Genomic DNA, 14,491 nt, shown 5'->3' on the forward strand with positions numbered 1-14,491 from the left:
TTAGCATCACCTTGCACAAGCGTGAATCCAGTGAATCCCGCGATATCCGTCTTTGAGCTCACAGGTGTCTGATCCACTGCGAGAAGAGAGAACTGTCCGTCTTGCCTGCACTTTTCTCACTCCTCCTCTCACTGCAGCCGCCTACTCTCGCATACTTTTCAGGCGAGGCAAGGCACATCTCAAACAAGCCTATTGTATTACCCAGTGCTGACGCCATTAATTGGAAAAAATACTTAAATGTTAAAATGAAGATTTTTGAAAAATGTAACTTTCCTTGGACTCTGCAACCTTTTCACGAATATTACTTGATATATTTTGTTTACATCAGCTTTTCCGCTTCCGATCTGCTGCTTGAGATATTGTGAGGCGCTTCCTCTGGCACAATAATCTTAATAAAATTTTGTAGTGTGTGATGTGCTGCGATTTTCAAATCTTGTAGTGTGAGCATGTTTAAGATTTGAGGGAAGAAAATCTGCAAAGATTCTCCTTAAGTGTGTGTTGCAACCAGATTTCACAATCGGTTATGCTGGGTACACACCAAAAGATAATTGGGCTGATTTTGGGCCGATTTCCCCCCTTCCGACAATCCTAGCTACGTCCCGATTATCTTGATGGCTCTACAGATTATTTTATCAGATTTTCCCTTGGTGTGAGTTGTGTTAAGAGTGTCCGAACCTGCTCGGAAGAACATCGGAGCCGCCCCGATCAGAAATCCTGATGTGTGGGGGGAACCCCGAGGACAAACGCGTGCAAACTCTGGAGATTATCACGTGAAACGAAACAATATCCAATCAGAAAGCGAGATGATGGAAGATGGAAGCACAACAAATGCAGTCATGGCGCAGCACAAAGTGAAACTGATGTGGACAGCAGAGATGGAGGATCAGCTTGTTGATTTGTGGCAACAGCACAAATGTTTATACAACGTGTTAAACCTTTCCAAACACTATCATCGCAATTTCTTCCTGCATATCGTCCGCCTGCTTATTCTGAAGTCTCGCGAGATTTCCTGTGTTCACAGTCAACACTCTGGTTGAAAATCTGTTTGTGTGTGGTATGCTGTCTTTGTCACATCATGGCACACCACACAATATAGGAGCAAAACGGTTAAATCTAGGATTTTTTGTCCTCATGTTTGTGGTCTATCACATTTTGAAAATCTTATAAGATGTAAAAAATCTTTTGGTGTGTACCCAGCAAGGGTTTTAAAACTCATGTAGTGTGAGCCAGGCATAAGAGCGTGTGTGTTTCAGAGTTGGCAACCCTGTGATTAACTATCGGGGCTCCGCCCTAAAGACGTCCAGATTGCCTGTGAGTGCTAAATCAAGCTGTTCTGAATTATTAAGAACGTTTAAATAACGCTGGCATCAGTGTAACTGGTTTAGAGTTAAGCTGTAGAGCAGTGTGGATCTTAACAGGAGTGCTGCAGGGTTTCTGAAAGAGACTCTTGATTTTGGTGTAGTCTTGGATGATTGCTCTTCATGGCTGTGAGGGAGATTTGTGTTTGGAAAGGGCTCATTTTAGCCCTTTTCCTCTTTGCTGTTGATGGACAGAAAAGGCCGTAAGTACCATAGGCTTTGAAGTGAAAAGTGTCCTAATGTCTAATCTATGCTGAATGATGCAGTTGTAAAGATGCCAAAATGAAGCACCGATGCATTAACCATTTGTTAAAAGTTCATTATGTAGTACTTTTTCCCATCTAGTGGTCAAATGATGAATGGGACCCACCAAACACTATTCATGTCAATTTTTTTGTACAAGTCACTGTTGAATTGAGTTTGTGTGCTGTTGGAGTTATTGATCCTCATATATTTCTGAACAAAAATGGCTGTCTTGTGCTCTTATTTTGTGACCATGGCACAGTGTTGCTAAATCAGGTTTTCCCACATGGTTTTTTTTTTTGTTTTACGTTTGGTACTTCAACCCACTTGCTGATGGAGATCACCGCCATGTTTTTTTTTGATCGGCTATTAGGCTAGTTTTGATGCACTGACCTGGCAACCCAGTGGCAGCCACTTTCTGTGAATGTTCAGCCAACATGTAAATGTTCTGACCTAATTCCCTTTGGCCTGAACTTCATGATTTTTCCACAGGTTATTCATGGTGATGTTCCCTGCAGTGATTGAAACTGGATCTGATACCAAATTGTGTGCAAGTCTTCTGAAACCCCAAGAGAGTCTCACAATGACAGTTTCTCTGCTTGATGAGAAAAATAGGAGGACTCAACTTGTGCAGCAGGTTTCTTCAAAGCCATTTCACCGCTGCTTTAGTTTCCAGGTCTGTTATCATGAGACATGTTTTTTTTTTGTCTGGTTTGAGTTAACTGAGCTTCTTTACAGGCTCCTCGAGTAGATGGAGAATCTGTGCAGAAGCTGAAGGTAGATGTTCAAGGGAAGGTCTTCAGAGCGACTGAAGAGAGGAAAGTCATGTTCAGACGTTACCAGCCTTTGACCTTCATCCAGACAGACAAACCCATCTACAATCCAGGACAAACAGGTGAGCTGTGAATGTCCCTTGGTTTAATATTAGAGGTGTAGATAGTCCCAATGTGCTACAAGTTCTGATTGTCTTCAAGTGCATTATGCAATTAATGTGAGTTTATCTGTCTTTGCAGTGAATTTCAGAGTGGTCACCATGGATGCCAAATTTGTGCCACTTGATCAGATGGTAAGGTCTGGCCATGAACAAACTGCAAATTTATTGCAGGTTATTTTTACGTGCACAGTTTTGCAGTTCTCTTCAATGACTGCAGCAATAGTGTATTTTTAAATGCTTAATATTCCTGTCTTTGTCTTTCAGTACAGTCTGGTGGTGGTGGAGGTGAGAATTTGTTCTGGTCCAAGTCTTTGAATGGAGCCACTGTCACTTTCTGTACATTTTGTTTGCCGTTTTTGAGCTGTTCATTGTTTTAATAGGACCATAATAATAACCGCATTGGTCAGTGGACAAATGTTTCCTCAACGGGGTGGATATTGCAGCTTTCTCACAAGTTAAACCCAGAGGCTCAGATAGGGATGTACACACTAAAGGCTTTTATTGGTGACCAAATGATCTCCCATGTTTTTGAAGTGAGAAAATACGGTAAGTTATTGTGAATGATGTGCAACAGTTCAATGACAGATCTGAGGTCTTACAGCATTTATTTCTGGCTTAGTTTTGCCCAAGTTTGATGTGACCGTAAACGCACCACAGACGTACAGCGTTGCAGATGTGGGACTGAAAGTTGAGGCTTGTGCTAAGTGAGTGAAACGTATAGATATTATCTTGTCTTGTGGTTGGTCAGTTCTTAATTGTGTTCCTTGTGATGTTTCCCAGATACACATATGGCCAACCTGTACCCGGTCTAGCCTTGGTGGAAGTGTGCCGTGATCCCTTTCCATACGTTGTTCCTGAGTTGACCCGTCGTTGCCTGACTAAAACTGCAAAGGTTTGACTCCTGCCTTACAGTGGAGGGTTTTTCTTGTGCTTGACTTTAATGTGAATTTGTTCTGCTACCAGATGAATGCCACTGGCTGTGCCTCCCTTACCGTCGATACATCAGTGTTTTTCAACACCAAATTTGAAAATGATATGCAAGATACTTTCCTTGTAAATGTGAATGTCACTGAGGTGGGAACAGGTGAGCTATTGGCTGATCCGGACCAATGGTATTTGCTTTAAAGTTTGTTCACTGTTCAATTTTAATTCTTTTTTGCATCTCCACACCATTTCCACCCCCCCACCCCCCCACCCCCCCAGATGTAGTCATGTCAAAATCTGCATCAGTGTCCGTGATGTTTGAAGTCGGCAAAGTCATGTTTTTGGACATCCCAGAATATTTTGAACCTGGATCAATGATTAATGGGAAGGCAAGTAAAATGAATTTCTTGTTGCAGAAGCCTTCACATTGGTTCCTTTTCCTAACCTTGATCATTCCCAACAGATCTCAGTGTCTCGTTTTGATGGTACTCCAATCGCAAACAAAGCGGTGTATCTCCTGGATGGTAACAGCTGGCCCAACAAACTGCTGCTGAATCTGACCACAAACCAGAAAGGACTGGCCACGTTCTCCCTCAGCACTGCTAATCTTCCTAAAGCTGCGCTCAGACTCGTGGTACGATTTTCTGTTTGTGACATGTAGACTTCTCCCAATCTCTTGCATGAAACCAATTCCATTCGTTGTTCCCCAGGCAAGTGTGACTCCAGAGGCTGTTAATGGTTACAAATCGCCATACTTCACTGCAGATACAAGGGTTGTTCCGCTTCTCCAACCTGATTCTCCCAACAACCCATCACTTAGTGAACTGACTATAGTGAAGCTCGAGCAGCCGCTCAAATGTGGTGCTGTGTTTCCAGTGACCGTGAAGTATTCTTTTGTTGGAGAGGCTGGCGACTACAGTGTTGACATCATCTATATGGTGAGTGGACATCACCTTTTTCTTTTAGGAACACTTTATGTATCTGTTTGTCTTTTGTCAGGTCTTGTCCAGAGGTGTGATCGTCCTGCATGGATTTCAGACGGTTAAAGCGAGGGCTTCTAATACCGTCACCAGTGGCTCTGTGTCGTTCCAACTGTCTGTCAGTGTCGATATGGCTCCAGTAGTGCAGATTCTGGTCTACTGTGTTCTGCCCAGTGAGAATGTTGTTGTTGGTAGTGCTTCGTTTGACACAGAAACTTGTCTCCAAAACCAAGTATGATGTGCACTAGCATCTTTTGGCTTCAAGTGGGGAATGGTGATGTGTCCTACAGTGTGTTTGTCCTTGTTCCAGGTGTCTCTACAGTTCTCTCCTGCTACGGCTGTTCCTGCTGAGGGAAGCGTTCTGACTGTCTCTGCTCAAGCAGGATCTCTGTGTGGCATCAGTGCTGTAGATCAGAGCGTCTGGATCTTGGAGCCAGGAAGACGTCTGAGTGCTAAAATGGTATCTATGTGCAGTTGATTTTAAATCCTTGTTGGTCTTGACTGACATTCAGGTTCAGCTTTAGAATTTGAGTAATACTGAGATCAATTGAACAAACCTATTCTGTTATGATTATAGCAGTTTTAGTGTAAATCTTAACATACATTTATGTACTCTGTGACATAACATGCCAAACATTAATGCATTTTGTTCAACATTTTTCAAAAGTGACATACCAAAACTTTTTTTTTTCATGGTTTCAGGTGTTTGACTTGCTCCCGGTGCGGTCACTATCAGGTTACCCAAACAGCGTTCAGGATGAACCACAGTGTCTAGGTTTTCGACCCCGTCTAGCTTTTCCTATAGATCCTGCCTACACTGCTCCTACAAATCAAGCCTACACAACCTTCAAGGTAGAAAAACGTATTTTGTGACTACATGGTCACAAACTGAGTCATTGACTTTAAATCTGTCTTGTGTTTTGACTTGTCTCTCTGACAGAGCCTGGGAATGAAGATCGCAACAAATCTTGCTGTACAAGCCCCTCCGTGCCCGCTGTATCCCAGTTTCCCAGATGGTAGGTCTATGCAGAGGCCATTCAGTGAAAAATTCTGCATGACTTGAACTTGCATTCAGTTATGGGAGGTTACCCTTATGAAAGTATACTTAAGTGATCAAGTGTATTTAAGTATACATTATGTAGTACATATACTGTCAATATGTACTAGTAGTAAACTTGTAAGTGTACTATTTTAATACCGCTTGGGACTAAATTGGCCCACTTTTAGTATATAAAGTATTGTTTAAGTGTAACAGTTGTAAACTAAGTGCACAACTAGTTCATAATTGCGTTTCTCATTTGTACTGCAAGTGAACTTATGGGTATAGTAGTTTACTATTTTAATACTTGTAGCAACTTTTCAGTTTGTGAAAGTACACTTTGAAGTATACTCGGTAAACTAGTTTAGTAGTGTTATACTACAAGTTCTTTAAGTGAACTTAACATACATGTAGTTTACTAATTATATTCTTTTTGCTCTTAGTGTATTCTCAGTAAACTACTAGTTTAGTAGTTTTATACTGCAAGTTCTCTAAGTGAACTTAAAATTATACATAGTTTACTATTTATATATTTTTGCACTTGCAGTAGGCCTATACCACTGTTCAAATGTTATTTTATACTTGAAAAATACCTTTAACTGTACTTTAATTAAAATGATTAGCTCCATGCATCTTTTTTAATCAACACTTAAATGTTGGTAAGTTTCTTGGTGCAAAGTTGAGAATCTCATTTTTGCCAAAGACTGCGCCTTGATCAGGTTCAGAACGATGATCAAAACTCAGTTGGAGTCCAACACCCCAAAAGCTTCAGTTGCTCTCTTCATGGGTTACGCTTCATTTGGTCATATTAAGCAGTTTTGATTTACATGCTGTTTGATCACATTACTTTACATTTGCGTGAGCAATCTTCAATCACTTGTTTCAGCTTCTATGTTTTGATCTGGAGATTCTGTACTAGATGTGTCATAGTGCCCCCTACCGTATAACAGTGAAAACATGGATAGCTGGAACTCAGTCAATGGTGGGGAGAGTAAAGTAGAAAAGTTCATTCCTATACACTACCAGTGGACTAGCCTACACAAAAAAATCAGATACACAGAATTAGAAACATCTGTTTTATATCAATATTTTCAAACAATGGAAGTTTCACAAGACTGTATATGGAAAACTATGTAAAAGTATATTTAATAGGCTACTTGATCAAGAGTTAAAACAACTAGAATACTTAATCTTTTGATCGAGATATACAAAAGTATGAGTATACTTTTCTCTCAGTATAAGTCAAGTACACATGTAAGTATATTTGAGAAGTGTATATAAAATGTAGGCTGAAAGTATGCTTATTTTTAGTTAATCTTACAAAAAAGTTTCTTCAAGTTTTCTATTAGTATACTTAATCACTGTGTATAAGATCAGGTTCAGTTCCATACTTTTTTTACTCTATAAGCTATTCCACCCAAAAGCTTGATGCTATATAAACATGAACATGTTAGTTTATAAGACAGTGTGATGTGTTTAAAAGTATTTAATAAGCTACTCAAAATGGTAAATGAGTACAAGCCAAGAATATTTAATTATACTTTAAGTATATCTCGATCAACAAGTATAGGCCAAATATACTTGGACTTTTCAGTCAGTATAAGTCAAGTATACTTAAGTGCAATTTAAGTGCATTTCTGAGAAGTACGTAAAAAGTAGACTGAAAGTATACTTGGTTTAAAAGTATACTAATGGCACACTTTAACAAACTTTTTCGTAAGAGTACTCCTTGTGGATCAAATTGTGTGGTTTTGGGTGTTTTAATCATTTCCATAATTGCAATAAGAGAGGCAGTTATGAACCCTGTATATTCTGCAGATACTAAGACGGTTTGGTGTGAAATTGCTTGTCTTTCATGGTGAATTTGAATGGTCCTGTTGCAGTGGCCTTTCAAGCAGCAGGAAGTTCTGGAGGTGACGCTTCATCTTTTGAAGTGACTGTCAGGACTTACTTTCCAGAAACATGGCTCTGGCAGCTTGCTCAAGTGGGGTTAGTGAAGCATCTTGTTCCTTCTAAAGCTACTTGCCCAGTTTTTCTCCCTGTTCCCCTTATTTTTCTCCTGTCTTTCAGAAACACTGGATCCACACGAGTTCCCCTCACTGTTCCTGACACCATCACCACATGGGAGACTGAGGCGTTCTGCCTGTCCTCAAAAGGTTTAGGTCTTGCTCCTCCTGCTCTGCTGACGGTCTTCCAGCCCTTCTTCCTTGAGCTCTCCCTGCCGTACTCCATAGTCCGTGGGGAATCTTTTGATCTGAAGGCCACGGTCTTCAGCTATCTGTCCAAGTGCATCATGGTCTGCCATTTTTTTTTTTATATAATTCATCTGTATAGAGAAGGTCATGTGTTTGCTCCATGTGTTCTGTTTCATTGGCAGGTTAAAGTAACTCCAGCTTCATCCACTGCCTTCACTCTTAAACCATATACTGATCCGTATTCATCCTGTCTTTGTGCCAATGGGAGAAAGACCTTCAAATGGGTTCTCTCAGCTTCTGTTCTTGGTCAGTTTTGGATCATCTCTAAATTAAGTGTATATTAAGGGTGTTGCTCACTTCCTGTCTGTCACTGCAGGAGCTGTCAATGTGACTGTCAGTGCTTCAGCTGAAGCATCCCAGACCCGATGTGGCACTGAAGTCGTGACTGTGCCGACGAGAGGACGCATCGATGTAGTCACTCGAAGTCTACTTGTCCTTGTAAGTGTTTAACTAGCCTTCTGGAGTCTGGTCATGGAGCCCATGCTGTTTTACTGATGTGTTGTATTGCTTCTGTAGCCTGAAGGAGTTGAAAGGACAAACACCCAGAGTTGGTTACTGTGTCCAAAGGGTTTGTTTGCACTCAATGATTCCCAAAATACGGTCTCCCTGTATAGCCAAACATTAGCCTAGCTCTCAATGCTGATCCATTCTGTTTGGTCTGCAGGAAACGTTCTTTCTGAAGATGTGACTCTGAGATTTCCTACAAACATGGTTCAAGGATCTGCCAGATGCTCAGTTTCAGTCCTTGGTACTACATTTCATTCAGTAGAAACTGACATGTGAAGTTTGGTAGAATAACTGTTTCTGATGTGGGTTTTATGCTTGACCTCTTGTAGGGGACATAATGGGTCGTGCACTGAAGAATCTAAATGGGTTATTACAGATGCCATCTGGCTGTGGAGAACAGAATATGATCATTCTTGCTCCAAATATTTATATCCTACTGTACCTGAAGGTCACAGGGCAACTCACTGCAGCCATCCGAGAGACCGCCACAGGCTTCCTTCAGAGCGGTATGGATGACCAAATCCACTTTATATATGTAGGAGACTAAATTCTAGGGAAGCTTTGTCCTGCTCTTCCCATTTGACTATCACTTAAATGTGCTGTATGATCCAATCAGGATACCAAGGAGAACTGAACTTCAGACACAGCGACGGTTCATACAGCACATTTGGTTATGATGAATCAAATACATGGTGAGTTTCACACTGTTCTACTGTGTGTATAATCTGTCGTGGCACAACAGTTTAAGTTTAGTTTGTCAACCTTTTTCACGACCAGGTTGACTGCCTTTGTCATGAGGTCTTTTGGTCTAGCGAGGCAATTTATCTTCATTGATCCAGATGTCCTGCAGAGTGCGAAGGATTGGTTGATCAGCAAGCAGGGTTCAGACGGCTGTTTCATGCAGCAGGGAACTCTGTACCATAGTGACATGAAGGTGCAGTACATGTTTCTTAATGCACTGGCACAATGGACTGTTCTATTTTTATTTTTATTTTTTTAAGGGTGGAGTTGGTGACAGTGTGACCATGACTGCCTACATTGTTGCATCGCTGCTTGAACTAGGTGTCCCCACCACGGTAACTAAAATCCAGTAGTTGTATGAGCTCCTTGCAGATGACCTTCCTGTTCTGGCTGTCTGATATGCTTTTTGGTTTTTAGGATCCTGTCATTACCAACGCTCTGTCATGCTTGAGGCCTGTCGTTGGGAACCTTGGAAACACTTATGCCACGGCTCTGCTGACCTACACCTTCAGTCTGGCTGGAGTGACCACCACTCGATCACAGCTTTTAACTACCTTGGACAACCTTGCTATTTCTGAAGGTGAGATTTACCAGCCTGAATATGAAACATGAATGCATGTTTATTCATCAGGGTCTTTATCAACTTTCTCCCCTCCATCTCATCCTAAGGCACTAAGGTCCATTGGTCTCAGACAACATCTGGTGATACTCTGGCAGTGGAGATCAGCTCTTACGTGCTGCTAGCGGTTCTCTCTGTTCAGCCTCTTACAACGGCTAATCTGGGCTATGCTAACCGCATTGTCAACTGGCTCGTGGCCCAGCAGAATCCCTATGGAGGGTTTTCCTCCACCCAGGTGCCTCTGACTACCAAACATGAGTGCAATCATTTGAGTATTTATTTTAATCTGGTATTTGTTTTTAGGACACAGTGGTGGCTCTTCAGGCTCTGTCTGTGTATTCTGCTCAAGTGTTCAGCTTGGATGGCTCCAGCACTGTTACCGTACAGTCCTCAGTAGTAGGAGGAGACTCTTATAGCTTCAAAGTGAATCGGGACAACAGGCTGCTGTATCAGGAGAAGCCACTGAAGAACGTTCCAGGCAAATATAGTGTTAAAGCATCAGGATCCACTTGTGTCTCTGTGCAGGTCTGTATCTTCATCCTCTCGATCTATTTGTTGTGCACAGCCAAATCTAAATGTGTTTTTGTTTGATTTTTCTACTCGTACTATAGATTGCATGTTTCTACAACATCCCAACACCCGTTAAAGTCTCTGTGACGCTGAGTGTCGAAGCGAAGGTGACTGGAGACTGCCAACCGCTTGGAGCTAATCTCATGTTGAAGTTCACTGTGAAGTAAGCAGCATTGTGTCCTGAAACCAACGGTTTATGACTCTTACAAAAATGGAAGCTGTGTTCTTGATCTTGACTAAACCTCTTTTTCACCCTCGTTCAGATACAATGGTGTAAAATCAAGCACTAACATGGTTCTAGTGGACATTAAGCTCCTGTCAGGCTTCACGGCAGATACGTCACTGGTTTGTATTTAAGATTTAGAAAGTCCCAAAATGCTTGAAGCTCCTTCAATTGTAAATGGTCTCTTCCCCTCAGCTTGGTTCTTCACCCCAATCGTTTGCCCCGCTAGTGGAGCGGGTTGATGCTGAAGATGATCATGTCCTAGTGTATCTGAAAGAGGTGAGACTGTACACTGGGTATATTCACTAGCTGCCATTTTTCTCATGTGCTTCTGTTTATCCTTTGTCTTGTAGGTTCCCAAAGGTGTCCCCATGAGTTACACTCTGCAGCTGAAACAGGTTCTTGCAGTAAAAAATCTCAAGCCAGCAGTCATCAATGTTTATGACTACTATCAGCCAAGTACGCTTTCATCCTAATCATGCTCTTCTCTGGCTGAATTCACTGTTAAATGATCCAGGTCATTTTCTGTTCCCATTTCAGGTGATTCATTTGAGACCACTTACACATCTTCCTGTCCATGATTTGATTCAGTACTGGCTGTTGGACATGTGACTTGAATAAAACCACAATACAACTAGTTCTGTTGCCTCTTGTTCCTAACTGCACTTTTGGACTGCACTTTCCTTGATCTTTTGACCGTTAAGAGTTCATTACGCTATAAAAATACCCTGTAAGTTTCAAAACTTCCTTATCCAAAAACTGCCTTTATTGAAACCAAGGCCAGAAACGACAATCTCTAGTGGAGACTTGTGACCTCAGTTGCAGAATAATATCAACGTCTGTCTACATCACTACATCTTTGGCCCCACCCACTGGAGTGTTAGTGAATAGTTGTGAATGTGAAAAGATCGACACAGGATCAAAACATTACCTTCCAAATGATCCTAATGCTAGGAAGGTTTATTTATTTTTAACAATGAGAACATCTCAGCAGTGCATTGTTAGTATTCAGTACATTTCACTGGATTATTTGGTAATTCATTCATAGTTTCTACACAGGCTTTGCAAACAGACTTCTACAATATGGCTCTACCAGCAACACCACAAACATGGAAGTAATCATATTTATTCCAATCCCTGATCAGTGATTTCTGTGTGATTACATTTAGACAATCTTTTCTCATTGTTCAATAGTTTATGCATCTGTATATCAAGCCAGTGACTTAATTTCAACTTCACATTTCTTTTAGGATGAATCTTATTTAAACTGATTAAAATGTATACAGAAAGTATCAAAGAATGGTCCCTTTCCAATCGCTCAAGCTGTCAATCACACAACAGTTTATCTAGACACCAACACTTATGTTGTCAATGAAGCTCTTACTGTATTTACATTGTGTTTGCATTATTTGGTGAAAACATTCATGAGTGCAGAAATTGTGTTCTAATAAGATTCTTTCATGCGATCAAAAGACTGTCATCTGCTCAATGCTCATCACTGCAACCTTTCATGTGATAGAATAGATCTAAATGCTTTAAACTTCTCACGATTTGTTAATCTTGAAAGCTGAAATAGTAAAAACTTAAAAGTATTCAAGAGATTTCTGCATGTAATGCTATTTTATTTGCAAACATGTCAGCAAATCAAAGCAGTAAGTGTTTACACGTTTCACAGCAGACACGCCCCTTCAAACAGAGTGCTAAAATCAGGATAGGAAAAATGCCTTTTATTTCTAAATTATGACCTTTTTTAATGTAAAAATCATACAATCTAAAATAATAAAATTATCCAGGTCATGACCCCTTTAACACAGCTTTTAAGCCTGGGTAAAGAAGCATTTCACGCTTGTAATTTAAAAACGGGGTTCAATCACACCACTTTTTACCCGGGGCTGTGAATCCCTGCTCTGGAGCAGATTAGCTCTGATTTTATTGTGTTAACTCCACATTGCGGTGCCAAACCGAAGTGATGCGGTGTTATGTTACAACTAGATGCTTAGTGTAACAGAGTAAAGAAAGGAAAAGCAGAAACTAAGTGTGAATATGCCAAAATGCTTGTTTTAGTTATAAAATATTTGTTCTTGTTAAATTAAACCTGTTCATTGGTTATTGAAATAATGCATCTTGGAAAAAGGGAGACACCTACAGGCAAGAAGGGTGTACAATGGGTTGAATCAGCCATCTTCTCAGTTCACACAAGCTGTTGAGAAGGATGTTTTATGGCCGGAGCAGCAGTATTTATTGTCTGTTTGGTGCTCTGTGTCTTTTCCAGATTTCCTCAGTTGCAGTAAACACTAAAGTGAATGTGCTCAGCAAAATTGCTTTCGCGTTGAAATGAAAGAACACACGAACCAAGAGGGGTTACATTAGCAAGTGACAACTAATCGTGAGCCTTCTCTTCACACACTTTGGGCAGTCACTGAAACACTGAGTGTTGTGGGCCTATAAACAGTCGTTTCAGCGTATGATTGGAAAAATGTCAAACGGTGATGGAAAACAGGACAATAGGAGTCAAGAAGAGACCTTTATTCTTGCCTTCAAAAAGTTCACTTTTGAAAACTCGATTACAGTCAGCAATGTGTAATGAGGACACGCAATGCTAGAGCCTTTATGTAAACGGGTCCAGTCAATATTATTGACGCCGCAAATAAGGACTTTAGCCCGGGATTTAGGAATGTGCAGTGTGAAAGGGCAGCTTATGAATAACCAGGATTCCTCAGATGTTCCTCGGTTATGCGCAAAAGAATAATAGTCGCAACAGAATAATACTGCCGTGCAAAGGCAAAAGACCGTAACTTCGTTTTTGGTCGAAAATGAGTTATTATATTTTTGGCACATTCAAGACCCCCTTTATTCAAGATACTGAAGCCAAAAATTATCCTTAATTTTGGAATAATGTAAAACGCGTTGCGGCCGCATGCAGACATAGGCGAGACAGCTCGTGCACCTATTGGCTGCCCTGCGGCAACTGCAGCAGCCTATCGAAAGGCCCCATCGTGACGTCAGCTCCAATGGGGGCGCTTCGCGCCCACTGCGTCACGTCCCGCTGAAACGGGCGTGGCCTTGGGCTATAAACATAGCTTCGAGAGGCTGGTTTAGCTGGTTTTTCATCGCCGGAGCGAACCAGAGCGTGTGCAGGCACGGCAAGATACGCAGTACTCGTTTCCTCTTCTAGAGAGAACCGAGGTTACATTAGTAACCGAGTATGTTCTCTTACGAGAGGTTCTCTCGTACTGCGTAATATCTTACACTATGGGGAACACAGTGTAAAACGCTGTGCATGCTGAGATCCAATACCAAAGTCCCAAGGGCAAGTGCCCGGGGCTCATATAGTACATGATCATCAGGGACTCACAGAGAGTCCAGGAAGAGGGGCTAGAATAGCATAATTCCTGTAATAAATAGCATCCTATAAGGAGCAATTATATTGATAGTGTTTCACACAGCCAGGGCGAACAAACTCGACCTGGTCTGATGAATATAGTGGGTCTTACACACTGCCCATAGAGCTGCGCGATCGATCAGCGAGCGTTTGCTCAAGCAGTTTCAGTATTCTGGGCCGAAAGCATCAGGGCAGACAATACCGATTTATTAGACCGAAAGCAGCTTAGCTTGCAAAGCGGGAACCTCTAGGTTATAAAACCTTATAAATGTAGACGGGGAGGCCCAGCCTGCCGCCATACAGGTATCTTGCAAGGCAATCCCACTAGACCAAGCCCACGACGAGGCTATGCCTCTTGTGGAGTGCGCTCTGACACCTAACGGGCACTGCAAGCCCTTAGAGGCGTAAGCCAGCGCTATAGCATCGACTATCCATCTGGATAGGCTCTGTTTTCGACACGGCAAGCCCTTAATGCCCTGACCGGGCAAAGGAAGCTGGCGTCCTTTTCCTCGTTAGAGACCGGCAGGGCGGACAGGGAAATCACCTGAGCCCTGAACGGTGTGTTGAGGGATTTAAGAACGCACCCGTGCCTCGGTTTGAGTATGACTTTCGAGTCATTTGGCCCAAACTCCATACATGTCGCGCTCACTGAGAGCGCATGTAAGACCTCTATGCGCTTTACTGAAGGGAGAGCCAGAAGAAACACTGTCTTGAAA

General features: G+C 41.7%; 1 protein-coding gene across 2 annotated transcripts in view; it reads left to right on the forward strand.

Annotated features, from left to right (window-relative positions):
- The first annotated feature begins 321 nt into the window (after positions 1-321).
- LOC309497962 (alpha-2-macroglobulin-like) overlaps positions 322-14,491 on the forward strand; it is a 32,375-nt gene continuing 18,205 nt past the window's right edge. Inside the window, exons 1-34 of one of the 2 annotated variants that reach the window (XM_082168405.1) lie at positions 323-1,561; positions 2,094-2,277; positions 2,340-2,496; positions 2,615-2,667; positions 2,800-2,820; positions 2,916-3,081; positions 3,155-3,239; positions 3,316-3,427; positions 3,499-3,619; positions 3,739-3,848; positions 3,923-4,093; positions 4,170-4,397; positions 4,459-4,671; positions 4,750-4,899; positions 5,142-5,291; positions 5,380-5,453; positions 7,357-7,467; positions 7,549-7,774; positions 7,856-7,979; positions 8,050-8,171; positions 8,250-8,301; positions 8,398-8,481; positions 8,570-8,746; positions 8,857-8,932; positions 9,018-9,174; positions 9,242-9,316; positions 9,399-9,561; positions 9,651-9,835; positions 9,904-10,125; positions 10,212-10,333; positions 10,434-10,515; positions 10,589-10,672; positions 10,747-10,852; positions 10,934-11,213. In XM_082168405.1, coding sequence (XP_082024531.1) covers positions 1,482-1,561; positions 2,094-2,277; positions 2,340-2,496; positions 2,615-2,667; positions 2,800-2,820; positions 2,916-3,081; positions 3,155-3,239; positions 3,316-3,427; positions 3,499-3,619; positions 3,739-3,848; positions 3,923-4,093; positions 4,170-4,397; positions 4,459-4,671; positions 4,750-4,899; positions 5,142-5,291; positions 5,380-5,453; positions 7,357-7,467; positions 7,549-7,774; positions 7,856-7,979; positions 8,050-8,171; positions 8,250-8,301; positions 8,398-8,481; positions 8,570-8,746; positions 8,857-8,932; positions 9,018-9,174; positions 9,242-9,316; positions 9,399-9,561; positions 9,651-9,835; positions 9,904-10,125; positions 10,212-10,333; positions 10,434-10,515; positions 10,589-10,672; positions 10,747-10,852; positions 10,934-10,974 — 4,284 coding nt within the window. In that variant the 5' untranslated portion in view covers positions 323-1,481 and the 3' untranslated portion in view covers positions 10,975-11,213. Of the gene's footprint in view, positions 1,743-2,093; positions 2,278-2,339; positions 2,497-2,614; positions 2,668-2,799; positions 2,821-2,915; positions 3,082-3,154; positions 3,240-3,315; positions 3,428-3,498; positions 3,620-3,738; positions 3,849-3,922; positions 4,094-4,169; positions 4,398-4,458; positions 4,672-4,749; positions 4,900-5,141; positions 5,292-5,379; positions 5,454-7,356; positions 7,468-7,548; positions 7,980-8,049; positions 8,172-8,249; positions 8,302-8,397; positions 8,482-8,569; positions 8,747-8,856; positions 8,933-9,017; positions 9,175-9,241; positions 9,317-9,398; positions 9,562-9,650; positions 9,836-9,903; positions 10,126-10,211; positions 10,334-10,433; positions 10,516-10,588; positions 10,673-10,746; positions 10,853-10,933 lie in introns of those variants that run through there. The other variant, XM_082168403.1, reaches the window with a different exon arrangement.

The sequence above is a fragment of the Leuciscus leuciscus genome, assembly GCF_965113295.1.
Source record: "Leuciscus leuciscus genome assembly, chromosome: 1".
Lineage (NCBI taxonomy): Eukaryota > Metazoa > Chordata > Actinopteri > Cypriniformes > Leuciscidae > Leuciscus > Leuciscus leuciscus.